This window comes from Maylandia zebra, linkage group LG7, assembly GCF_041146795.1.
Source record: "Maylandia zebra isolate NMK-2024a linkage group LG7, Mzebra_GT3a, whole genome shotgun sequence".
In the NCBI taxonomy this organism is placed as follows: domain Eukaryota; kingdom Metazoa; phylum Chordata; class Actinopteri; order Cichliformes; family Cichlidae; genus Maylandia; species Maylandia zebra.
In genome coordinates this window covers 17,733,371-17,758,911 of record NC_135173.1, presented here as the reverse complement: position 1 = coordinate 17,758,911, position 25,541 = coordinate 17,733,371, and the positions used below count along the sequence as shown (strand labels likewise).

General features: G+C 42.7%; 1 protein-coding gene across 8 annotated transcripts; it reads left to right on the top strand.

Moving 5' to 3' along the window:
• Positions 1-3,310: 3,310 nt before the first annotated feature.
• On the top strand, positions 3,311-24,357 carry LOC101468847 (uncharacterized). 8 transcript variants are annotated; one of them, XM_014410300.3, is made up of 10 exons: positions 3,933-4,088; positions 4,244-4,388; positions 10,877-11,194; positions 15,373-15,447; positions 15,999-16,301; positions 17,292-17,409; positions 17,869-18,145; positions 18,229-18,360; positions 20,023-20,135; positions 22,176-24,357. In XM_014410300.3, the coding sequence occupies exons 2-10, from the start codon at positions 4,337-4,339 to the stop codon at positions 22,186-22,188; spliced, it is 1,401 nt and encodes a 466-aa protein (XP_014265786.1). In that variant the 5' UTR covers positions 3,933-4,088; positions 4,244-4,336; the 3' UTR covers positions 22,189-24,357. The 8 variants fall into 8 exon arrangements, 7 of the variants coding, with proteins under 7 accessions (XP_014265791.1, XP_014265786.1, XP_012779168.1 ...); XM_012923714.4 differs by having other exon boundaries at positions 4,241-4,388; XM_076885936.1 differs by lacking the exon at positions 3,933-4,088 and adding an exon at positions 4,563-4,765 and having other exon boundaries at positions 4,095-4,388.
• Positions 24,358-25,541: the final 1,184 nt, after the last annotated feature.

Sequence of the window (25,541 nt, the reverse complement as noted above, 5' to 3'; positions counted from 1 at the left end):
GGCTGGCAGCCCAGTGGTGTAAAGTCGATTGTGGGGGTGAATCACTGTCTTTTATGGCTCTGAGGTTCCATTACACGGCCTGCAGACAATGACAATGATACACTGTCACTGCAGAGTAATTATACGTCCTGTTGATCCCTCTGGTGTATCCGCAAGCAATTTATGCCAGCTCAATGGCTGTAGTGAGGTTTCTGCTGGTTGACCAGTGCCACAGGACCAGCAGTTGGTCATTATGATCATTTTTGAGAAATTTAACAAGCTGTTGGGCAGTTGCTAGATCTGTGAAAACAACAAAAAAGTGTTTTTTTGATAGTGTGTTTTTAATTTGCCATCAATGCTTGCAAAGTTCCTTTTAAGGTCGGCATGACACTTGTGATAGCTCTTCTCGGCGCAGCTGCGTCTGTGTTAGGTTTATTTTGGTTTGTGATTTAACTGCTGTTAAAAATGTGCTTTGGACCCATTTTGACTCCCACCCTGTAACTCCAAACAATGTCTTTACTTTAAATAAATGAGTGAATTTTAACTGAAATTTCTTATTTGCACTTCTTGCCCAAATGCTGAGGAGTATTTGTGCATACGTAATTAATTTTATAATGTGTGCTTGATTTGTTTTTAATACTTCTGCAAGTCTAGACTCATCAGACTGTTATTGTTGACATTGTGATGATTATTTCACCAGATGTGTGATGTGGTGCCAAGCGTTTGTGTGGGCAAGAACAGTGTAAAGGCTTCGCTGGCAACGGACCACCATGTCTGAGATTTCTGGAGTGATGCACTGGATGGAGTGAAAGGCTCTTATGCATACTAATAAAATCAGCAATCCTATGACTGTGTAGCGTATGAGGCTTATGCGTGTAACACGGAATTGGATCCACATCTTATAACACTTAATGTAAATATTGTGCACGAGTACTCTTGACTTGACTAATAAATATAATAACCATTTATAGTGACATTTTCTGAATTTATTGCCAAAATATTCACTAAAGTTATAAAAAATACAACTCTATAGACTTTTTAAAATACAGTTTTAACTTCAAATTGTGGCTCTATACTATCCTTGGTACCCTGTTAAGTAAGTATAACTTACTCCTCTTAAGTTGAGGTTACTTTTTCTTTGAGTCATCAATTTTGCATTTTCCTTTTTTTAAAGTAAAGCCAGCTCATTAAATTTTACAGTGTAGTCCTCTAGTGCTCGGTGCATTGCGGTACACAGTGTTTCAGCTTACAGCGCTGGTGAAAAACATCTACATGCCCCAGATCTGCCCAGAGTTTAATGTTATTTACCAGGCCACCTCTAAAGCTGGTTTTAAAGGTACAGAAGCATCCAATGGAAGCATTAGCAGATTTTCAATAACATGTGGTTTGTCTTTATTTTCTAGCTTCACCACTAATCACCTCTCTGTATTTTGCAGCACCCAGCTGACAAATAAAATTAGTGACTGTTAAACAGGGCAGTACTTAGTGCGTAATCTATTAAGGAATGTCCACCAGTTAAGGACCTCTTTTATGCTACAGCCTCACGGTTGTGTGGAGGGGGGGTACAAAGGTTACAGACGCACGTCATTACAAATCACAAATGTTAATAGCTGAAAACAGTAGGATTTTTTTCTCTGGGGACCACAGCTGTGTACGTATGTTTATGGAAATTTTGCAGCAAATCAAATGAGTTGGTAGTGAGACATACTCTCAGTCATTGCATGAATTCTTCATGTTGTTATGCACGTTTTTATGTAAATCCTTTGTCAACGCTCGTATTCAGTCGCTACACTAATGCAAGATGCTTAATGTGATGCCGCATATGAGGAATAGTAAGAAATAAGGGGCTTCTGGACGTGTGTGTGTGTGCATGTTTGTGCGTATCTGTTCTTTTGCTTCATGCCAAATATAGGCTCGCATTCCTGACGTCTGCACTGTGGCTGTGGGCACAGTAACTTGTTGAATCTGGACAAGACAAAGACCACAGTCTGAGCAGATTGGACAGATTCCCTTCATGTGACCTCACACTCTGTGGGACTGCTCTCTGCAGCAGAACAAACAACTCATCTCTAACAGTTTCACTGCAGGACGACCAGATCTTGATCAACAGGCACTCGTAGAGACATTTGCTGCAATAAAATGCTCGCGATTTCCCACCAAACAACATTTCTGAGTGATTTTTAAGCCTCTAACAGTGCAGCAGTCAGCGCTATCCTCACTGCAGCTTCATGGCTGAGTCTGTGGGGCCTGTGGTGAGGCAGGTACATGACATCGATCTGGTTCAACTTTCTACTAAAAATATTTTGACCAAGGTTTGACAGTATCTGCATTTCCTCTTTGGCACTTCTACTTTGCAGCCCGGCTGCTTCTGCCACACTAGAGTGACATTCGTGGATTGAAGCCAGACATTGTCAGCTCATTATCAACACCCTGTCATGTGTTGTCAGCCTGCGCTTTCCACAGCTCTCCCTTCCTGTGTATGTGTGTGTGTCTGTGTGGGGGGTGTTATTGTGTGTGGTGAGGAGACTGTGGGATGACTTAAGAGCTGAAAGATGTCTCCCTGCTCAGGCTCCTTGTCTGAGGATTAAGGCTGCCCGAGAAAAGCTGCACAAGGAAGTAAAGGAAGTGCTTACAAGGAGACATCGGTCTTTTCCAGTTTTTGTTTTTTTTCTTCCTATCCCTTGTTTTGTGTTGTCGACCTCTCAGAAATCACTTGCTGTTCATTACAGATACAAACAACAGGAACATGCTGCTACTCAGACACGGGTTTTCTGCTTCCTTCTATTTCCGTTCCGCTACAGTTTTTTGTGCCTTTTTTAAACACATTTCCTCTTTCAGATGCTGCCAGATTGCACATGAGAGTGCATGTGTCAAACGTTGTGTGTGCATCTTCTGTCTGCAAAGCACTTCCTGGTTCCTGACAGTGCAGTGTTAGAAATATCCCCCTCCTGGGCCAGGGAACGGTTAAGCCTGGCCCCCCATTCCTTTCCTCTTCTTTTTCTCTCTCTCTCTGTCTGCTGACATATTTTCAGGCTTTCACGCCACACCTCAAATCTCTGGCTCCTTACTGCACAGAAGTTGCCAGATGTGATGGCAGCTGAAACTGAGTGTGAGAAAGTGTGTGTGTGTGTGTGTGAGAGAGAGAAACTGTGTGTATGGGTGGTGGTGGGGGGCTGAAAGACAGACGGAGAGACAAAAAAAGCTGTGTGTGTGAAAGTTGTGATGAAAATTGAGCGAGTGGTGTTATGGTTGACATGATGTATATATTTATAGCATAAGTGACACTGTTCATTAGCAGCGAGCTAGAGAGAGAGAGTCAGCAAGGGGAGGGGAGGAAATGAACAATGGAGGGGAAATGATCAGTAATCTGCGACGCTAGCTGTCAGCCTCCACTGCAACAGCCTGTCTGGATTCTGGATCTCATTATAGGTAAATTCATTTGGCTTTGGGGCCACGGCCAAAATATGCTCAAGTAATTGAGAGAGACAGAGAGAGTGTATGTGAGTGTAAATGTGTGCACAAAAAAGGGAAGCACGGGTCGGTGTTTTATTATAAGTAGGATTTGCATATATCTTGGTTCTGTGATTGTCTGAACTACTTTTAATGCATTGCCAGTGATGCCTTTCACACTACCTGTTATTAGGGCTTCTAAAAATGAATCACCAAGATTCCAACTAAAGCTAACATTTAGCAAGCTAGTCTAAAGCATCACCACACACATTTGGACCTGTGAAAAGACTTTTGAAAAAAGGGGGCCTTGGTGATCATTGTTGTCCGCGTCTGTGCGTAGATCTGCGTCCCAGCCTCGATGATCGTGAATCCGTAAACAAATGTAAAAAGTCAGCAAATGCAAAAGGGGCACAAGTGGAGGCATTGGTGAGAAGGATGGTGCAGAAAAAAAGGAGTGCAAACATAGTAAACAGAGCCTGAAGGGAGAGAGAGCATGTGAAAGACAGAGAGAGAGAGAGGGCAGGGAGACGGAGCTTGCCATCTGGAAAACAGCATCTTTCCCTGCGCTCCGCTCCTCCCCTCTTCTTCCCTCTCGGCATCTCTCCCACGCTCCAGAGCCCAGCCTTCAGCTCCCGGGATCTTTCCCAAACTCTCCCGAGGTACGGGCGGTTTGTGTGTGCATGCGCGCGTGTGTTTGCGTGTGCCAAGTTTGTGAGATTCGAAGCCTGCGCGCGCGCGCGTGCTGTACGAGTACTTGACACGCGATCAGTACTTTCCGTGTGTTTGTCTCCCTCCTCTCCTCTCCGCGCAGCAGCAGCGGCCGCTGAGGTGGGCGTGCGGACCCTCTGACCCTCTCTCGCCCACTCTTCCTCCGTCTCTCCCTCTTCGCAGCAGCGACAGGGGGGCTATGGATGGACTGCGTTTACCTCCACTCATAGAGGAGGCTTTGGACTCCACAGGTCTGTGTGCTGCTGTGTTGTCAGTGTGTGTTCATCTGCGACTCCGCGTAGCTGGATACAGCCGTGTGGCGGTGTTTTTTTTCACTACAGATTATATAGACAGCGATCAGCCGGGGAAAAGGTAGATGGTTAATGTTTATCTCTCTCTCTCTTTTCTTTTTCTTTTTTTCAAAGAAAGAGCATGCTCTCTAAAAGTGAGTGATGTAAAGTGGGCAGGATGTGGAACGGGAGAAGGGTGGTCTGGTGTCGAGGTGTTTACTGTGGGAGCGTGTTTCTAAAGAGCTGCAGTCGAGCTGACAGACTGAGTGAGTGAGTGAGTGGACAGCACGGTAAGATACGGCATCTGTGGACGTTTGATGGAGGCGACACGCTGCCAGGTAACGATTTGCTGGCAGCCAAAGGCAGGAAATAATTTAGGCCTAGCGTTTAGCACTGTTGAATTTGTTGCATATGTTATCCCGATGGAGAACTGATGGAATCTGGAGTCATGCAGAGCTGGGTGTTATTTTTTGTTAAAGATTGAATCTCTCTCATGTTTTACACAGATTATCATCTGCGGAGGAATGAGACGTTGTTTTAGTGCACATAGTGGCTTGGAGCAGATGAGCAGCTGCACTTAGGCTTGCTTGGTAACTTCATTCCACTGAAAGTTGCTGCATGACAGCGAACACAATGCATCTTTATTTTATGTTTTCGCCTCAGATAGAATTAGTACTGTTCAACTATGCAGAGAAAATGTGTGGTATTTCTCTCTCTCTTTCCATGATTCTCAATGAGGAAGGAGTATGTGTTTTGCAGCTAGAGTGGCCCTGTGTGTGTGTGTGTGTGTACGCTGGAAGGAGGATGTTTATTGGTGTGGAGGGGCTCGGAGAAACAGACACATACACAGGTCAGCAGTTTGCTCAGAGTCAGGTTTCCTTTTCCTCTGTTAATGTCCTAAAAGTGAACTTTCAGGAGCAAGGACTGGGTGGCTCATTTCTTTTAATATGCTCACCATAGATGCCCGTAGACTTATCGAACCACTTGCATTTGTGAGCAGTTTTGTTTATTACATTTGTTGTGCTGAAGCCTGATCGCCGTAACGCGGATGCTGTCTCAGGAGAAATCCTTCCTTACCTAACAAGCTTGTTCCTGTTATCTAGCCTCTTAACTCCAGGGACTCTTTTATTTTTTTTCCTTTCATCACAACCTGAGGCATGTTTTTAAAGCTGGGAATTAAGTGCTCGTGACGGCCAACACTGAGCTTATGGTGGTGTCAGGGCTGACTTCTGGAGAATAAAAAGACCTAGAAAGTGGATTGAGCTGAGTTGATAAGTGATATAGTTTTGAATTATGTACCTTTGGGGGATCTAAAGGGATTTAAGTGCATTTATTGTGCCCTGGCTGAGGTCAGCCCTAACTCTCAGCATAAGTCTGGGTTCTTCAAAAAAGCAATTTTATTAAAAATCAACAGCATTTCTCTGGTTTTTGCACTTTTGCTGAGGATTAATTCTACGCTGCCTTGCCACATCTACCAACAGAGATTGCAGATGCTCCTGTGCAAACACATGCTGCCGCCGAGCAAGATCACAGGGACATCTGACATTTACAAGGTGTCTGCATACGATGCCGCCACTGGCCACCATATTGTTCCTCCCTCCTACTTGCACGAGCTGCCGAACACTTCTCTCTCCATCCTTCTCTCAGCTTTTCCCACTCAGTATCTCGTCCCCCTCTTTCAGATGGAATCCTTTGCTCTCTTCAGCACCCACGCACCCTCCAACACACACACACACACACACACACACACACACACACACACACACACACACACACACACACACACACACACACACACACACACACACACACAAACCTTTTGCACCTGCCAGCGCGTCAGCCCACGCAGCATTTCTCTCCTGTTCTTTCCCTCCATTCCCTCATCTTCTCTCCAGTGTTGTGCCCTCATGCTGCAAAAATTCACATCAGCAGTGATACTCCCCAAAGATACACAAACAGAATTTCTCTCAGCTCTCCGGAACTAATAAACAGCAAAGTTGCTGCCTTGGACAAACTTTGTAGATGTGGGAGCTGCTTAGACCTTTGAGAAAACCAAAAAACCAAAAAGCCAAGAACAACAAACGAAAACAAATCTCGCATGCTTTTCTGTCCTCAAGCATCCCTGATCCCTGTTTCTCACTGTCACATGTTCCCCCCACCCACTTCTCTGGTCTCTCTCACCAGACTTAAGTGCTTCATTTAAAAAAATAGGGGGGAAAAAGGGCTCTTAAGGCACTCTGCAGGTCCCTGGCTAAACCGAGTGTGCCATGTGTGCTTTACTCTTACTCGGCTGTATAATGGAAAAATTCTTAAAACTTTCAAGTGAATGGAGAAGGTTCATGAACTCCCGCAGCTCCTTCTTTCAGCCCCCCTCCCGCCCCCATGGCTTTAACTTTTTGTTTCCCTCGCAGAAATGCTTGGCATTGTCAACCTATCATTAGCGCACCCTTCCTCGCGCTCTGGATTTATCTTTTTTGAATTTTGGCAGATACACAGTGAGCTGTGGTATCCCCTATTTTTCAAAATAAGACCTAAGTGATAAAAAAAAAAGCTTTCCATAGTGATTGCTTTGCTGGGGGTGGTGGTTTGGGGGGAGGGTTCATTTGTGATGAAATGGGTTATAACTGCATGACTTGTTTTCCGTTCTTCTTCTGATGCTATTCAAACCCCTAATGGAATAGCTATGCAACAAGCTTATGCACACACTGCACCACCACAGATTCGTATTGAAAACCCCCCCCCCCAAAAACACACATTCCCTGAATAAATCACCTACAGCATGCACACACTGACACAGATTTTGTGCGTACTCATCTAATGAGGCCAAATTATAGCACATCCTGCGATGCTTTTCTATTCCATTGACCCACTTTCCCTTATTCCCCTTTGAAAGCGCAAATACGAATTTTCCATTTAAATAACAGAACGGCTGATTAAGTCGCTTCAACTTTCTTTTCTTCTCCTGCTGCTGTTGTTCCTCACTCTCCCTGGACTTTGCAGTACAGAGAGAGAGCAAGGGAAAGAGATAAACTCACTTTAACCTCACAAGACCTCCACCTCTGTCGCTTGCTGCTCATCTGGAGTCTCCACGCAGCTTGAAAGCAGTGCATCTCATATGATGGTGACCTCACCGTGTGGGCTTCGTGACAGTGCACCTGATACAGTTGCACAGACTCTTCTCTGGGGGGGTAAAGGAAAGGTTTCTATGGAAAGCAAAGCAGTGGACCAAAATACAGCTTTATCACCATGGTGATTCTCTATATGTTGAAGCTCTGGGTTGTTGGTGTGCTGACCAAGGGTGCATGGTGGATGTGGAGATGCGTGGGGTTAACGTCGTAAATCTTTCTCCTTCCTTGTGTGTCTCTAATTGTTTTTTCCCCGTCTCCCTTTCACATATGCTCCTACGGTGGCTCCTTGTTATTTCAGCTCCCCCTCCCTCCTCTGTATTATGTGTTGCTGAGGAAGTGTGCCAGTGCAGGGAAAAAGCTACAACATCAGAGCAGGGCTGATTTCAAAGCTGGGGTAGGAGGGGGTGTTGTGCATTATGCATGGCCTCCTACACGTACATCCGTCACACACACACACACACACACACACACACACACACACACACACACACACACAGAGCAGATCACAGACATATATGATCATAAATACAGTATGTTGTGTATATAGACTCATCAGAAGTGGGGATCTCACTACACATGTATGCGTGCTCATATTCTATGTATTTACACACATGCAAAACCAAAGAGAAGTGGTCACTCTTGGCGTGTATTCATATGCAAATGCAAACTCTTGAGGCATATGCACAAATGAACCACTGACACCGCAGCACACACCTGTTTGCTCAGTCTCAACACACCCAGGACACGACACCCGTAGACAGCCTCCTCCAGCGCCGCCTTTCAGCGAGCAGTCGTTTCTTTTATTGGCTGATTTGACTCCAGATGTTCCTAACTACCTAACTAGCAGTCAATTCATTTAACTAGCAGCAATAGGGAGAGACTATTCTCTCGAAAGCACTTTGCTCCACATTTCCTATTATATTACACCTGATTGCATGAAGCGGTATCATTAAAGATAAAGACTGTAAAAAAAAAAGGTGAGCGCATGTTTTTTCCAGTAAATTCCTGTCTACTTAATTAGACTGCGAGGCTGAGCTTCAGATTTCGCTGCCCGTCCCTCACCCACCCCTCTGCTGGCTAAAAATCCCCGCTCTGCTCTTCAATTTTGCAAAGTGCAATTTTCATTATGCTCCACGCTCCATCGCAGAATGCCAAATCAGAAGCAAAACAAAAAGGCTGGTGTTGACACATTAAATGTTTGAATTAAATCTCAGGCAGCCTTTTTGAGATGCTGACAAAGACTACTTGGCTCTGCCTGTTGCCTCTCTTCTAAAGTGGCACAGTGTGTATACCAACATACTCATAGTGCTGTGCTGCAGTGTGATTATGAAAGAATGTGTTGTGCATAGATAAAAGGCGTCCTCTCCCCGGAGCTGTTGCACTGCTCCTGAGATGACACCGCTGTCCGTCGCCTGCTCTTGTATGCGCGCGGCGTCCATGTCTAATGCAATCCCAGCGTGACTAAAAGAAAAAATCAAGCACAGTGGAGTGAGCACAGGTGTCACTGCAGCTGATTTGGCTGCATAATGTGCTCGATATTCACCCACAAGGTGAGAAGATTAAGCTTCTTTTAAGAGCGATACGATGAGTAGAAAGGTGAAAGGTGGTGGTAAGGGTTTGCACACGATGCATCATGCAAAGCCAGACTCTTTCTCCTAAATATACCTAAAAAGTGTTTTTTTTAAAGTGAGGACAATAATGACCGTCTATACAGAATAGACATTTACAAAAGAAAACACTTGATCCAAAGCCTTTTGGAGTTGCCTACCATGAGCTCAACATATCCTGTAAGAGATTTGGATGTGAGTGATATTCAGTGGGAAGCCTTTTGTCTCTTGATGGCCTTTAGCCGCCCCTGGCTATACAAGCAGCTCCGGCTAAAACTCCCCGCCACAGAGCTCCGTCTCTCTCTTTCTTTATGACTAACTCGTTACACCAGCATCAAAGTTTAATGACAAAATAGCCCTGCGCTCATGAAACCTCTCGCATGCCTCTCAGGGGCCGCATTGTTTAAATTAACATCATTATGAGACAGGAAGGAATAAGGCTGTCACAGATGCATGATAAAATATGCTGTGATGTACACGGTTACATCTAGCGAGCAGAGAAAAAGAAAGAAAAAATAATTAGCACAAGAACCGGAAGCATCCCCAGAGCCGAGATTACACCGGTGAGCATCGCTCTTAATTAGGGTAGATCTTTAGTTAATGCTTTATTCCGTCCCCTGCTGCAGCCTTCTTCTTTTTTCTCATCACGTCTCTCCATCTTCTGTCCCTCAGTGAACACTATTCCCCCTCTCCCATCCTCACATTGCTTTCTGAGTACAAACAGCAATTTTTGGCCACTTGGAGACCACTCAGACATGAATGCGCAGTACTACATATTGATTTATTTCTGAGAAGGACTTGACCCAGGAGGGCATGCTGTTGAGAAGTGAGAGTGAAAGGATATTAGGTCAGTGTGTGTTTGCGTGTGTGTGTAATGCAAGAAGAACTGCCGGGGATGCCTTCTCTTCTGAACTGCTCTGACTTTGTCTCAGTAGCTGCAGCGAGACAAAGAGCTGTAATGCAAAATCAAGTTCACTCTTATTGGTCTGCCTCATATATAATGTCTCATTTTTGGTTTTAGAGCTTCTGATTGGGCCTGAGCTTATTACTGAGCGAAATCTTTTAAGAAGAAGGCAAAAATGTGACACAAGAGCACGTGAAAGAGCTGTGTGTCACATCTCTTTTACTATGAGTGGTAGCTCTGTTGTTGTGGACTTTGAGGTGCATTGCTGAGTGGTGAGTCATAGCGATTGCTTCACCTCCCCACTTCTGTTTCCGCATTGTGTCAGCTAACCTGCTCCACCTGCTGGCCAAACATTTAAATCCACAGTGCGGATACAAGGATGCGTGTGCCATAAACACAACGAAGCTTGAAATGCGGTGAATAAAGAGAAATATGTTGCGTGTGAATGCTGCTACATTAACATCTGCTTATTACAAAATTCTGACCTTTTAAGGCACGTGTGATTTTCTTCCTTTAATCAGTGGAATCGCTCAAGAAAAAGGATTGCGTCTTAGAGTTAATCACAAAAGAGGATTTTCAGTTATATTGTGGGATTGAACAGCTACGCTTAAATCAGAGTGAACAGGATGTGATGTACAAAGAAGTCGGTGCCACTTTAATCACAAGATGGTGCTGTTGATTCGGGGGAGAAGAGACCATTTGCTCTGCAGCCAAGCGTGACTGAGTTTTTAGGCGATGACAGATGGGTTTGTCACCTGTAAGGCTCTCCATCCCTTTTCCTTCTCGTAATGTCTGCCATCTCTCTACCAGATGACCCCTGTGATCTGAAAGCCGAGAGCAGCCCCAATATGGACAACGAGATAACCGCCAAGGAGCGAGGAGTCCTGGAGGAGAACAACGAGAAAGAGGAGATGGACCAGGAGAGATCTCAGGAGGAAGAGGGGGAAGAAAAGAAACTGAAAGAGGAGGAAGGTGAAGGGGAGGAGAAGAGGAAGAAGGAGCAAGAGTCGCTGACTGAGGAGCAGGAGCTGGAGGAGCTCAGGGCGCAGGTGCTGCAGCTGCTGCTGGAGCTGGAGGAGGCCAGAGAGACCTCCAACAAACATCAGGAGAGCTTCCACGAGCTGCAAGGTGAGAACTCTAGCCTTGAATACCTCTAGGACTGTATCCCTTAACTGTAATATGTATGTTCATTATTTAATACCTTTAACTATTAATTTATTAACATTAACATTAAAGCATCTCCCATAAAAATCAATGCAAATGCACTAATCATCCATCAACATGCATTAATTCTGTAACATTTTTTCTGGCATTTATAGAATATGCTGACTGCCATGATAGTCCCCGTTCTAACATTTCTATCTGTCATGTTCAGTCACAACTGGAATCGGTAACAAAAGCTGAATAAAAAGCACGTCACATTTGAACACACGTAGGTAATAAAACACAAATAGCTGGGCCTCTTTCGCCGATTTCTCTTCATAAAATAATTTTTCCTTCTTTTAATTCTGGGACAGCTTTGCAAAAAGCAATGCTACACCAAGCGCTTTGCTTAGAAATGAATCTACATTTTGCAATTAACCATCATTTTTCAAATCTGCAAATTGTTTGCCAGCGCCGCTCCTAAATCGCATTTACAAAAGCAATAACCCTGGGCTTTCATTCGTTACATTTCCAACACATGCATATTCAGTGAGTGGAAAAGAAAAATAATGGAAATAGCTAAGACCAACAAGCAAAGTTGAAAAAGAAAAAAAAACCTTTCATTTAATTGCGGCTAAATTTTCTGTGAGCTAAAAACGCTACCTAACATTTTTAACTAACCTTGTTTTTGGCCTTTCCCTCGCTGTGAAAAAAACTCCATTTGTGCTGTAAGACACATGATTATAAAATTCCTGTTACAATCTCAGCCTGAATTTTCTTCAGAGTACTTTTACATAAATGTTTGCACTATTTTTTCCCCTATTTCTACACTGATCAGTAGAAAAAACCCTCTCTTAACTTTGTACCTGAGGCATCCTTGTGAAATTTTGTTAGATACATATATAGAAGGCGAACTGTTTATATGTGGTTACAGACAGTCTGTTGCTCATAGTCATTAAGAAGAGCATAAGCTCATACCTTAGAAATGATGAGCATAATGCTCAGAGACACTAGCAGTGACTAAGGCCTTGGGTATGAGGTTACACTGAGCTCAGTGTGTGTGCGTTTATGAGTGTGTGCATTTAACAGTGTGTTATTCTTAGAGACATAGCATGGTGAGCTCAGCAGTTTGTCTGGCAGCGGGAGGAACCATTCCTCAGACAACTGCGCTCACACTGCGGGAAGTTTCTAGACGGAGTGTCCTAGACCTCAACCAGAATTCAGTATTGGTCGAGACCCTCTGGGAACAGTCAGCTGTTCGGTGCGTTGGCAGCTGATGCATGCAGATGCGGTTGTCTCGGTTTCGGGTTTCTACGCCCACACCAGTAATGATGTAGCTTGATGAATGGATTAATCTGAGGGCGTTAAAAACCAAATTTAAAATGGAAAAAGTTATAAATAATATTGATAACAATCTACTAACTGTAGCTTAAACATTATGAAAATAAAAAAGTGAGATTCTACATCCATGCAAGTGGCACTGTGAGGTGATACTGAACAGCTGATGTTCAGCAAGTAGATTGTTTATGAATTTCATGAGCTTGGTGAGAACATTCTGGGAAGCGACTGGTGAGTTTGGTGAAATGGCACAATGGCCTGTTATGGAGGGCTTCCTGTGTAGTCAGCGGTTATCTGTCTTTTTTAAGAAGTCACCCTCTGCTGAGAGAGGCCCAGTGCAGATAGATGAGACCTAAGTGACCCCAACCCTCTAAGAAGAGGCCAGCCCTTATCTTAGCTTTAGCCAGTGACTGGCTTGCTCCTCATTTCAAGCTTAAAGTTGGCTTATCACAGTCTTTTCCATTTGGTATGATAGTTTAACCGAACAAAATGTCACAATGCTAAGCTCCCTGTTTAAACACAAAACATGTTATATTGTTAAAGCTAAATTGAATCAAAGACTTCTTTCAGTCACTGAACAGGACATAAGGAAAGCGAAACAGTGAAGCAGCAGGTGATCAAAAAACAGACAGACAATGTCTCAAAATCTCCAAATGAGATTTTGAGACATTTGAGACATGAGAGTTATCCAGCCCCAGTGATAATCACATGGACTTCAGAGACCAGCACTATCAAGCAGGAATAAGAGTCAGTAAAGAATTTCAGGGTTTAACTGAGTTTTCTGTATTACAAGGATCATTCATAATGAAGTATATTGCCAGGCAACTTACGCTATACCTACCTACCCTATTTTCAAACTTGTACTCGTTGACCTTATATAAAATTTGCAAGCAAGCCTTACCAGGTTGAATTATGTGTTTATATTTACTCTCACACCATTTAATGCAACCGGGTTGCTGCTTAAATAGTAAGGCTAAAACTGGCTTATACAGAAAAGAAGCAGCTACTCACATTTAGGCAGCGAGTGAATTCAGACGTATTTTTAGTCAGATCTTCCCGTGCACATTTTTTCCAACTTTCCTCCCGGCTTTAAATAGATTTTATTCAGGCCGTCTCACGCTTTTCCAGTCTTGCTGACCACCAAATCACTTAAAGCGCATACACATGCTAGTACAGCACTTTTCCTATCACACACACTCACACACCTCTCCTTTGGCTGCAGCAACTGTGCATTTGGCGTGTATGATGAGTTTTCTAATTTTATAGTTTGCTCTTATTTTGTAAAATATTCCTGCGTGCTGCCAGCAGACTGGTCACCTTCTGCCAATGCCTTTTTATGTGAATAGATTGGAAAACTCAGGGTTGATAGCCACCTTTTGCGTGACTGCATAGCAGGAACCCAAACGTTGGGGTATGAAAATATACCCCGGGTCTGTTGGTCTTGCTTCATATTACAGACCGCAGGTGTTGGTGATCAGGCGCCTGGAGGGGTGCCGCAGATAGACCTGAAACACTCTTCCAAGCAGCAGCCTGAAGTCAGTGGGCATAACAGGCACTTTACATGTTTAGGTTCTTATGCAGGACACAACACAACGAAGAAGGCATTTGATCTGAAATTTGATCTGTAGATAACTCACTGCCATTAAGTACACAAGCCACAAGAAGGCTAAGGCGTCCTCCAGCAGATGGTACAGCCCCCACAGAGACCCTGATCTTAGCAACATGGAGTCACCCTGGGATTACACAAAGAGACACAAGCAATTAAGGAATGTGGCAACTTTTCCAAAACACTTGGAGCAACCCACTTGTTTCCAAAAATGTATAGAAGAAGTTGTACTAATGAAAGGTGCACCAAATACTGATTAAAAAAAACCCTTTTTTTACAATTAAATTGTACTTGTGAAAGCACTTTGTGTGTGTGCATGTTTTTTTACAAGTATCTTAATTCACTCTAAGTGTTTATAATTTAGCCATCGATCCATTATCTTCCATTATCTTTATTGTGGATTGGATGGAGCCTATCCCAGCTACCATAGGGCGAGAGGCCGGGTACACCCTGGACAGATCGCCAGTTTGTCGCAGGACTAACACATAGAGACATCTCACCATTCAGCTTACATTACCCCATGGGTAATTAACCCAATTAACATAAAGGAGGTTTCTTCCTGTTAAAAGGGAGTTTTTCATCCCCACTGTCACCATGTGCTTGCTCATAGGGGGTCGTCTGATTTTTGGAGTTTTATCTCTATTATTTTAGGGCCTTGACCTTAGAATTTAAAGCACCTTGAGCCAGTTGTTGTGGTTTGGTGCCATGTAAATAAAACTGAATTGAATGGACATATGATTTGATTTAAGAATACGCTCTCGCTATCCTTCTAGCTCCTCTTGCTGCTATATAAAAGCCATCAGTGAATCTGCCTGAAGTATGTGGCAGAAAACATTTGGCATGAGACATACTGATAGGGACCAAAAATAAACAGAAATTCAAAAATAGCAGCAAACCAAAAGCTGTGAAACTGGCAGACAAAACACTCTGTGTTATTTTTCTACTGCTATCTGTTAAGTTTAGAAGAGAATTTTCCAATGAAAAGGATCATTAGGAACTCGCATACCAGAAAGAAAAATCCTGCTAAGTAATATTGACGGTCTGCTCACGTACTGTTCATTGCTTTTAACAGAAGCAGACATACAAAGCTGCTTGTGTCATCCAGTCATGCCTCAAGGTTGAACAGCTTATCAAGTTGTCATCTTTCTTCTTTTGGCCTGCTGCACTTTTTCCCTCTTATCTCACTACACACTCCTGACTCCCCATCTCTCCTCTTCAGGTCTGTTGGAGGATGAGCGTCTGGCAAGTGCCCATCAGGCTGAGGCATTCACACGGCAGATCCAGAATCTGCAAGGTATCAACACAATATGCCTAAAGATCTCTAAAATAACATTTTGTGTCATTTTTTCCCCTTGGATTAAAAAAATCAAAAGTTTTACATCCCTCAGTGCTTAAGGTCTCTGCAGATTTTGATCTTTAAGCTGCTAATTTATTAGCTTGACTTCTGTTTCATGCTACCACTTATGCAGATTTTTTGTTCTCAAAGACAGAAAATCAGAAGGGAAATTTTTTTTTTTTAAGTTGCGAGGTGGAGAGAACTCTCCATTCCTGAAATGACTAAACTAATAATCCCAACCTGACCCTGAATAAAAAGCATGCCAGTTACCATCAGTTACATCAGCTCCTCTTTCAAACAGCACCCGCACAGACACACACACACAGGCGTATGCAAGTGCACACTAACCACCTACACACACAAACACACACAGGCCCACTACTGCAAAGCCTCAGGTGAGATCATACATATACACCCATACTGACACTGCAGTCTCACCCACACATCTGCCATAAAGAAAACCTAACGTTCTCCTCCTCCTCCTCTTCCTCTTCCCCCGCTTGCCACAGCCCAGCTGCGCTCTGTGCAGGAGGAGATGTACAGCCTGGAGGAGGAGAAGGAGAGCGAGCTGGCCGAGGCCCAGGAGGAGCTGCGCACGGCTCAGGAGGAGGTGCTCCTGCTCCAACAGGCCGCTGAGGAGGCAGCGGCGGAGAGGGAGAACGACATCGCCTCACTGCAGGAAGAGCTGTGTCGCCGGCGGGCCGAGCTCCAGCGCCTAAGTGAAGAAACCCAGGAGTACGAGCTGGAGATAACCACGCTCAGGGCCGAAATCAGCATGAAGAGCCAGCGCAGGGAGGCCGAGAGGAGAGAGGGTGAGGGATGAGGAAAAGGGGGGGGGGGGGGACAGATGTCAGAGAAGAAGTGACGTTGCATCACGTGTGTCTTATTAGGTTCTTAGTTACCCAAGTCATTGTAGTCTTACAAACTTGAGAAAAAAAGGCGACTGGTCATCTTTAAGTTTGTGAATTTAACCCTACTAGGCATTAAATCCACCTTTTTTCTCCATCTTAACTCATGTGACGTAGGACATGAGAAGTAGTAGGTCAATGACCACCTCTCACAGGAACAACCCCCAGTAGGGGTTAAATACCTGGGACTCTTACTGAAGCCTCTTGGATTAGAGGTGAAAACATCTTCACAAGCTTAAAAATAAAGTTTTCTTCTTTCTTCAAGCTTTTAAGTTTAGCACAAAAAGCCTGTGATCAGTCTTTGCACGAGGATGGTCTCGTTCCCTCACAGCATGTTAGTAAACTGCAGTCAAGAACATCTGTCACTGGCGGGTTCAGTAAATGCTACAAAATAGGATTGCTGGGAGTTGAAAAGGGAGTGACATGTGTGTGTATATTCAGAATACCAGGGACATGAGGTCACGACAGGGAGGGACCCACACTTCCAGCGCATGATGTCACCGCTGGGGTCTGGAGCTGGGTGGGACCGAGGGTGGGGGGAACATCACCCAAAATGCACAAACATTATTGGTGAAAATGGCTTTTCTGCTTCAGTTCTTGCACTTACTAAAACATTTGTAAGCCTTAAAGGAACTGCCAGTCGGATTTTGATACCAGTGAGACAGAGCTGGCATGGATGTGTCATCCTGCTGCCAATCCAGGCTAAGCTAACCAGCTGCTGGCTGTCGCTTCATCTTCAGCAGACAGATATGAGATTGTTCCAAAGCTTCTCGTGCTCTGACAAGAGAGCGGATGACTAAAATTTACGTTTTACACTGTCTGTACTATAAAGATGTGTAGGAGTATACAATGTCGTTTTAAACATCCTCATATGTGCCCTTCTTGCTCCGACAGGTGACGTTGACCTGCTAAAGGAGGAGTGCCGTATGCTGAGGGAGGAGTGTCAGACCCTGAAGGAGGACAACAGACGGCTCTCCGAGAGGCTGCAGCTGCTGCAAAGACAGAGGACATGGTGAGAGGTCAACGACTGCTCGCTCGTCAGCTGTGCTCACTGGATCAGCTGGAGGGGATACCCTCTGGTATCACTAGCTCCCATCACAGCACCGACCACCTGTTTAAGCACTTCAGTAAAGTTGTAGCATGATATGAGGGATTACACATAAGCAATTAAGAATTAAGAATGCCTTTGAATTGTAAGGTTGTTCTATATGATGAGCATTTGCCAATATTGTCTGGCCATTTACTGGGAAATTGAAAAGAATAGTTGTTACTGTGCTATAGGGTGTAAATATTTTAACTTCAGGTTTAAATGTATGTGTAGCTGACAAGCAGGTTGACAAAACAGTGTCACCATTTGATATCAACATTTCTTCTAAGGGTTAACACATCCTCCCATCCTCCCGTTTTTACAATAAGAAATAAAAAAAATGGTAGAAGCCGGTTAATTTGAAGCCGCTTTTTGATCTCGCAGCTCTAGCGTCTACCTGTCGCTGAAAGAGGAAGACGCGGGGGAGGGCACAGAGGGAAAGGAGATGGAGACCGGCTCAGATGAGGTCATGACAGAGAGCTACATGACCATGGCCCAGTCTGAGAACTGTCGTCTGGTGGACGCCTCCATCCAGAAGAACATCTCATTCGATGGGAAGCCGATGACGCCGACGAGCTGGACCGGAGGGATCGGGGAGATCTTCTCGCTGAGAGACCAGCTGAAACAGGCTGAGGAGAAGGCCTCACAAGTTCAGAGAGAGGTACAGTGCCCTGCTTTGCTAGAAAGTGGCACAGATTTGGTACACGTTATTCTTCTGATTCTTTTGGCCTCTGTGTCCTCCAGTGTGAGGGTCTGAAGATGGAGCTGCAGGAGTTGCAGGTACTGTATGACAGCAGTCAGAGGGAGAGGGCAGAGCTGGAGGAGGAGCTGCAGCGCTGCAAGGCAGAGCTGGAGAAGCTGTCGGGGGGGACGCAGGTGAGGAACCGCAGAGCTCAAGCCCATCATGGGACAAACTATAATAAAAGTATAGCGCCGGCATCAGCAGAGCAACTGATTGAAAAGCTGCACAGCTTTCTGCGATTACTAATGATATATTTAGTAGATATTTATCATCGCTTTCTGAACTTGTTTTTAAATGATATGAATTTATTCTAAAAGCAATATTCCAGTTACACAATGAAGAAAATGTAAAGTTGTTTTTGTTGTTGTTGTTTGCAGTCACACTATCTACTAACACATAACAAACCTCACATTGCTCCTCACTGTATCCTGTGTCTGTTGAGCCCACTTTTTTATGTGTCCCATACTGCAGCGATACATGTGTTGATATGAGCTGACCTGGCCTGTCAGCCCATATCAGTATTTACTGTGTGCTTTGGGCTGGGGAACGTTCCCCCCACTGTGTCTGTGTCCTGACTGCTCAGTTAGAGCAATGCTTAAATACTGTTGTTTGACAAAAACACAAAATCTCTAATAAAACGCATTCAGGCGCCTTGGAGCTAATGCACTTTATACCACTGAAGCATATAAGCAGACTTGAGATCTTTTTAAAACAGTAAATGTAATTAAGCTGCTTTTTTTTTCTTGTTTAGACTTTTTATTTAATACCAGACTGGTTTCTCTTCCTTCTAATAAAGTTACATATGAAAAATCTAAATGGAATGAAATGAAATGAAAGTGAACACAATTCATGCCATATTCATTTAAAGCGCGACTATTCTTACATAATAAGTACTTGAAAGCATCCAGCATGGTTTGTACATTGAACTATGAGTTATAACTTCTCAGTTCAATGTATTTTTCATGACCTCTCAGCCTTCCAGGTGCCACTGAATGAAAGCATAGGTTGTGATTTCCATTGCAAAGCTCCCGAGGAATTAGAATGCACTGACGGTAGAACAGTCTGTGCTTTCACCTGCATTGCCATGCAAAGACAGTCGCTACTCTGAAAGTCGAGTATTATCAAGTTTTAAAAAGAGCGCATAAAAACTCAGTGAAAAATCGAAACAAAACCTCAGAATTTGGATCATATGCTTGCGATGGTTGAAATCATCCAGTGAAAACAGAACTGTGTTTTGTCTGCAACAGCCATGATGAGATGTCTCCACATCGTGTCAAACTGTCTACCCGTGCCTGTCTCTGATGCTGTCCTTGTTCTCTGAATGTCCATGACCTCTCAGCCTGTTTGACGACAAATTTCTTACGACTTACGAACAATTTAACTTCAAAATGAGGATAGAGAGACTAATACACCTTCATATGCTAAGTCCATCCTGCGTGCCTTTCCTTCTTTTTCTTTTCTTTTGCTAGCATGATATCACACGCAGCCAGGAAATGCCACACAGGACTGCTCACGCATACTCACACTGAGTTGATGTTTATGTCACCGTAAAGTTATGCATTGTTTGTTTAATAGGAAATATTAAATCACTCCATCACAGTCCTTCCCCCCGTATATCACAGCCACAGGCCATTTCACACTTAGAATTGAGTGATTTGTGTAGTGTAGTGGTGGTCCATTTGTGCCGTTGTCACACATCCTTATCTGTTTGTTTTATTATTTGGCTACGTCGCTCCATCATTCATTCATCCCCTTCATTGCCATGGTCCTTGTGTTTGTTTCTGTTCCCTCCTCAGAGATTCATCCATCCGTCTGAGCACGCTGTTCTCTCCATCCCCTTCATAGGAATGATTGTAATTGTGGCTGTGGTCTGGTGCTGGTTGTCGGAGCTGGCGTCCCAGAGAGCAAGGTATGGGAGGAGCTTATATCTGTCTGAAGCGTAATGCTACTTATGGTTCTCGCAAAATACGCTATGGATTAGTTCACCTAAATTACACAGAAAAAAATTTCAATAATATGCTAAACGAAAGAAAAACAAGAGCACTCAGAGAGCGTAATCCCCCCTCCCCCAGAATGCAAGGGCTATACTAAAACTTTAAGGTTTTATGATGTCTTATTACAACATGCTGACATCAGCCTGCTTTTATAACAACAACTCTGATGTTTGACCTCAGACAAGGAAGCATTACATATTAAAATTGTGCATTTTATTATCTTTACCCAGATGATTGGAGCAGAACTGGCTGAAATCTTTGGCTTTTAATCTGTAAAAACTTTTTTTAAGATATATTCTTGCGGCGTGTCATTTGCAAAACATTAAGCCGTCATTGAAAAAATGAAACAGGTTGTACAGCTCTCTCCATGCCCTTTCATATGATATCTTACTCATTATAGTTTCATGAAATTTATTTCAAGGTCAGCTTTGAAATCCTGGAGTTTCAAAGTGTTTAGCTGGCTCGCTGTGAGCTGTCTGGAGATGGGAGGGTTGCACGTCTAATTTGCTGACAATACGTAATTGGGTCAATAATAAATAAGCAGGTTTTTATGTGTTAGAGTCCTGACTTCAGCTGAGAGAAGGAAGAGGAAGAGCAAGATGTGGAAATAAGGGAGGAGAAAGTGCAATGGTGGAGGAGGAAAAAGACATAATGAAAATGAGGTGATAAAAATAAACATGTACAAATGTTAAATGGTCATGTGTAAATATATATATTTGGATATTTGGGATCTTGAAATTAAAACGAACTTGCAAGGAGTACTACATAAAAAGTGATTAGGTGAAATGGCGCTGTCTGTCTTAGCCACTGTACTAAAGATGGCAGGGCTCGAAAAACTACTTAAAACTACTCTCCTTTATTCATAAATTGTGTAATATAACAACAGTCCACGGAATGATAGTGCATGGCTAATAAACCACACAGCTGACGAATGATCTTTGGAGGTATCAAAGATGAAATTTAAAGAATACAAGCATGTCTACACCTCGTTATGTTGGGAATCAGGTGTTTTCAGTTGCATTGCAAAGCTAATCGAGCAATGCAGTCTGGCTTTACAAACATTTGTGAAAAAATGGGCCAATCTAAAGAGCGTCTACTGTTAGATATGTAAAGTTACAGAGCAGGGTCAACAACACTCTGCTGACTCAATAACTGCAGAGCTCCAAACCTCCTCTGGCATTAATGTCAGCACATAAACTGCACCAGGAGCTTCATGGGATGGGTTTCCATGGCCGAGCAGCTCCTGTAGATGTAAAGTGTTGATAGCCTAGTGCTTTTAGTCCATACAGTCAGAAGTAAATATGTTTTTCTGTTATTTTGGTGAACTAATCCTTTATTTGTCAGGAATCTTTGTGTTTAGTTGTTATGGGAGAATATAAACTGAAGAAATTCCAAATACGGCCTTTAAAATCTGAAACACACTGAAAAACAGATAATATGAACCACTGTGGACCATTTATGAAAGGTCAACATGGGACGGGTGGGCAGTTTGGCAAAACTGAAAAACAAGAAATCTTTGAGCTTCACTGAATGAATAATGTAAAGAAAAAGCTCAACCATTTTATTGGGAAATATGATTTACCGCTTTCTTGCCAAGATTTAAATGAGAAGATTGTTACCATTTATTTGTGTCAAATGTGAAACTACAGCCAAATGATATTTAGCTTAAATTAGTATTTATTTTAAAATGTGGTTTGTAAATAGTGAGCTTTGGAGGTGTGAGTTGGTGTTTCCCTAACCAACTACCCCCTGATTTGTTTACACTGACATTAAATCAGTAACAATCTTCTCATCTCAATCTCCTTTTTTTTTTCATCTCAATCTCTGAGAGAAGCAATTGTGCCCATTTCCCTAAACGTGGAACTATTCTTTCTATAAGACACCTAGTTTGTATCTATTGGTGACAGTTAACCTCTGCTGACTCCTGACACTCTTCTTTTCGTGTCTTCCCTCAGGGGAGTGAGGTAGGTTGGAGCTCCATTGTGACTATCACTGCAGCCACAGCTGTGCTTCTAGTGATGACTAGCTTATTGAGAGCTCTCGTCCGATTCTGACTGGATGGGTAACAACCGCACGGGACGGACGTCTGCTTCAGACCAGCCCTCACGTCTCCTGCCATGTCTATATCGAGTCACCTGGAATGATCTAAATGTGATAGAAGTGACAACTTTGTAGTAGAAACACCTACGGGAAACCTTTATCTCTAACGAGACGGTACTACATGCACGCACAGGCTGAGAAAGATGCGCCCGGCATCACTCAAGGCTGAAGACGACAATGAGCTGACCTGCAGACAGTGCACACAAGGACTGTCCTTTAAATGTATGCTAGTGCTGTGTCATTCCTCTTCTGTGTCAGTGAATATGATTTTTTTTTTCTCTTTTAACAATGTGACAAATTATGTTTTTCAGTAGGATGTACTAAATTGGTTTTAGTTTATTTAACCATTATTTATTTATTTACTATTTAAACTGTTGTTAATAGGTGTCTCTGATCATAAGGACAAGCATTTGATTTGGAGTAATGCGCTGAAACCCCCAAAAGTGTACATAGCAGAAAGAATTGTTAACAATCAGTTACTGACCCCCCACCCACCCGCCAAAAAAACAATGCAATATATGCATGAACAAAAGTTAACAAGTCTTCATGAATTAGCAGTCTATCATATCTATTATTGTGTTATTTTGCCCTTAAGTTAGATATTAGACAGCCTTCATTACAAAGTCTGCAAGCATGAGAAGGCTGATTGTGGTCAGCCCCTCTTCACATTCCCCTTAATTTATCAATGAACCAACACACCAGGAGGTTAATGCAGAGCCACTTCACTTTGAAATACCCCAACAATATGATTTCTTGTTATGTACCAACATAATAAAGCAGCGTTAGGAGCAAATCCTGGTGGGGAGGGTCTATGTAGTCATTGTTTCGTATACTTTAAGCTAATGCTAATGTCATTGTGAAGGAATTCATGTTCGTTTTCCTCTGTAAGGCTTTAAACTGGCTTTTGAGTGTTTTGTTAGTGATTTTTTTAGGCGACTGCAGATTGTTCAAGGTACACAGTGTGAGAATGTCGACCTTCAGCTTTACCTACTACATGCTTTATGGGGGGAAAAACCCCTGCAGGTCTGATTACTACCAGTTGATATCCAGATATTGACAGATTATAACACTGATGCAGTGAAATGAGCGAGCACAGCTATTTCCGAAGGCATTACAGACGCAGTTATGGGTCCAAAATATGTAAATAAGAAAGTGTCAGAACGAGTTAGGCTAAGCATCAGTTAGGAAAAACTTATGTATCTATGGCAGGACTCTGTTTACATTTGTGATATATGTTATTTTCTTGGTGAAAAATCTTTTAGAACTGAAAACGGCATGCTAGAAAAACATAGAAGCACAAATATATAATTTATGTTGTTTATGTGGATTCTTTGTATTTCATGTATATAGATGTGACATATAGTACTATGGGAGAGATATTTCTTAAATCCATTTGTACTAGCTTTGTAGAAAGTCTACTCTATTTTGAAAGAGCATCGTATATTTGATAGCCGAAATATATGTCATTTTAATGTTCATTATTTATGGTGATGTCATTCAGGAGGATTGATAGCATCGCTTACCATTTTCAGTACCTCCGTGTCTAGAGGTAGTGTAGCCGTTGCATGCGTTTAGATTGCAGTTGACCGTAGGTGCCAGAAAGTGCAACTCCTGTTTCTTAAAACCTGTTGAGTTTCTGAAACGTATTGGAAGTTTTTTCTGAAGCCTCAACCTTCATTAGCAATGCCTGACAAGTTTTATTTCTGCATATGCACAAGAAAACAGAAAATGTGCCGCTGGACTGCAAATGTTGTCAGTGTCTGTTGGATCAATCGTACAATAGAAATGGAATTCCCATTACTTGCATTAGTATAGAATACTGTCTGATTTGATTCATGTGTCACTCACTCTGAGTTTCCTTCATGAATACTGACTTTTATCATAGTTTCACGAGCTTCTGTAACTGCAGTGTTTCTCGGCTTACTGCTTTACATTTGGATAGCATTGTTGTTTTCAATATAGTTGTGGCTATTTTGTTACACGGAGGTCTATTTTGCACTGTACACGACATGAGAAAATAAATATACCCGACCCACATGATGTCTGAGAGCTTTATTTTTTCCTGGGTGGTGGCCTCACTCGGCATCAGTCACAAGGTATAAAGGTCTTACGGAATCCCATTCATGAAAACATAAGTCCAGCCTGAGTAAGAGCAGTCTCCCTGGTGGCGTCACATTACATGGGTTGTATGGATATTAATAAACTTCCTTCCAACGGCGTGACATAAGCTGACAGACATGGCTTCCTTACAGATGGCACAGAGGTTACACTCATGACTCCACTGCCACAGCTCATGGTTTACTGAGTTTGAGTGCATCCAATTATCTAAAAGTAGCCTACATGTGCAGCTCTATAGAAAACTAGTGCCGGTAAAACCCTTCACTGCACGGCTGTCTTTCACTTTTGGTTCACATGAAATTACTTTACCAAGTTTCAAAATATTTCACTTCGGATTGTGAACCAGGTTTCTATTTTGCTCTGGCTCAGAGTTAGGGCTAAAGAAGTGTCAGATCCAGCAAAATTTAATCAGCTGGCCTTTGGCCTCAGGCCTATCTGTCCTGCAAATTCACCCCAAATCCCTTATTAAATATTTAATATATTCACCTGACAGACTAACAGGGAAAAGCTAATTAAAAAAGGTAGACCGCTGACTGTGATAGCAGCCATGGGCAATCTGGTGGAGATATAATGCCAACTCAACAGAGTCCAGGTCAACAGATCTTGCTCCGTGTTACGGTTCTTGCTTGAGTTTAGTTATTCACCATTCTTTATAGTTCCTTATAAAGATGGGAGCTGGAGTTGAACAAAAATAAGACACTTTATACCAACAAATTAAAGAAATACCATTGTAGAATTTGAATATTTGCAATGTTTTTAGTGATTAAAATGTAGAATAGTGCTCTGTTTTTTCTGTAAATTCTGATTCATTATTTAATTGTATTTTAAAAAATTATTATATTATGATTTGATTCTGTGTAAATATTCAGTGATGTTGTAATTTGTGCGAATATATATAATTTTTTTTTTTTTTAAAGATTGTAGTTGAAGTATCAGTTCACTGTGCCTGTGTAAAACCCACTGACACAACTTTTCTGGACAATATTCTGGATGAAGCTTAAAAGAATGTGCATTTCTCCTGCAGTGCTATGGTCCACCATAGATTTAGCAGAGTAAAGTAACACTCCAGTGTCTCAGGGACACCTTGCTTCCATCATAAAGGA

Coding starts and splice junctions, on each gene's coding strand:
- LOC101468847 (XM_014410300.3), top strand. CDS start 4,337: ATGGATGGACTGCGTTTACCTCCACTCATAGAGGAGGCTTTGGACTCC. Junction 4,389..10,876: donor GGAGGCTTTGGACTCCACAG/GTCTGTGTGCTG, acceptor TCTCTCTACCAG/ATGACCCCTGTGATCTGAAA. Junction 11,195..15,372: donor GAGCTTCCACGAGCTGCAAG/GTGAGAACTCTA, acceptor TCTCCTCTTCAG/GTCTGTTGGAGGATGAGCGT.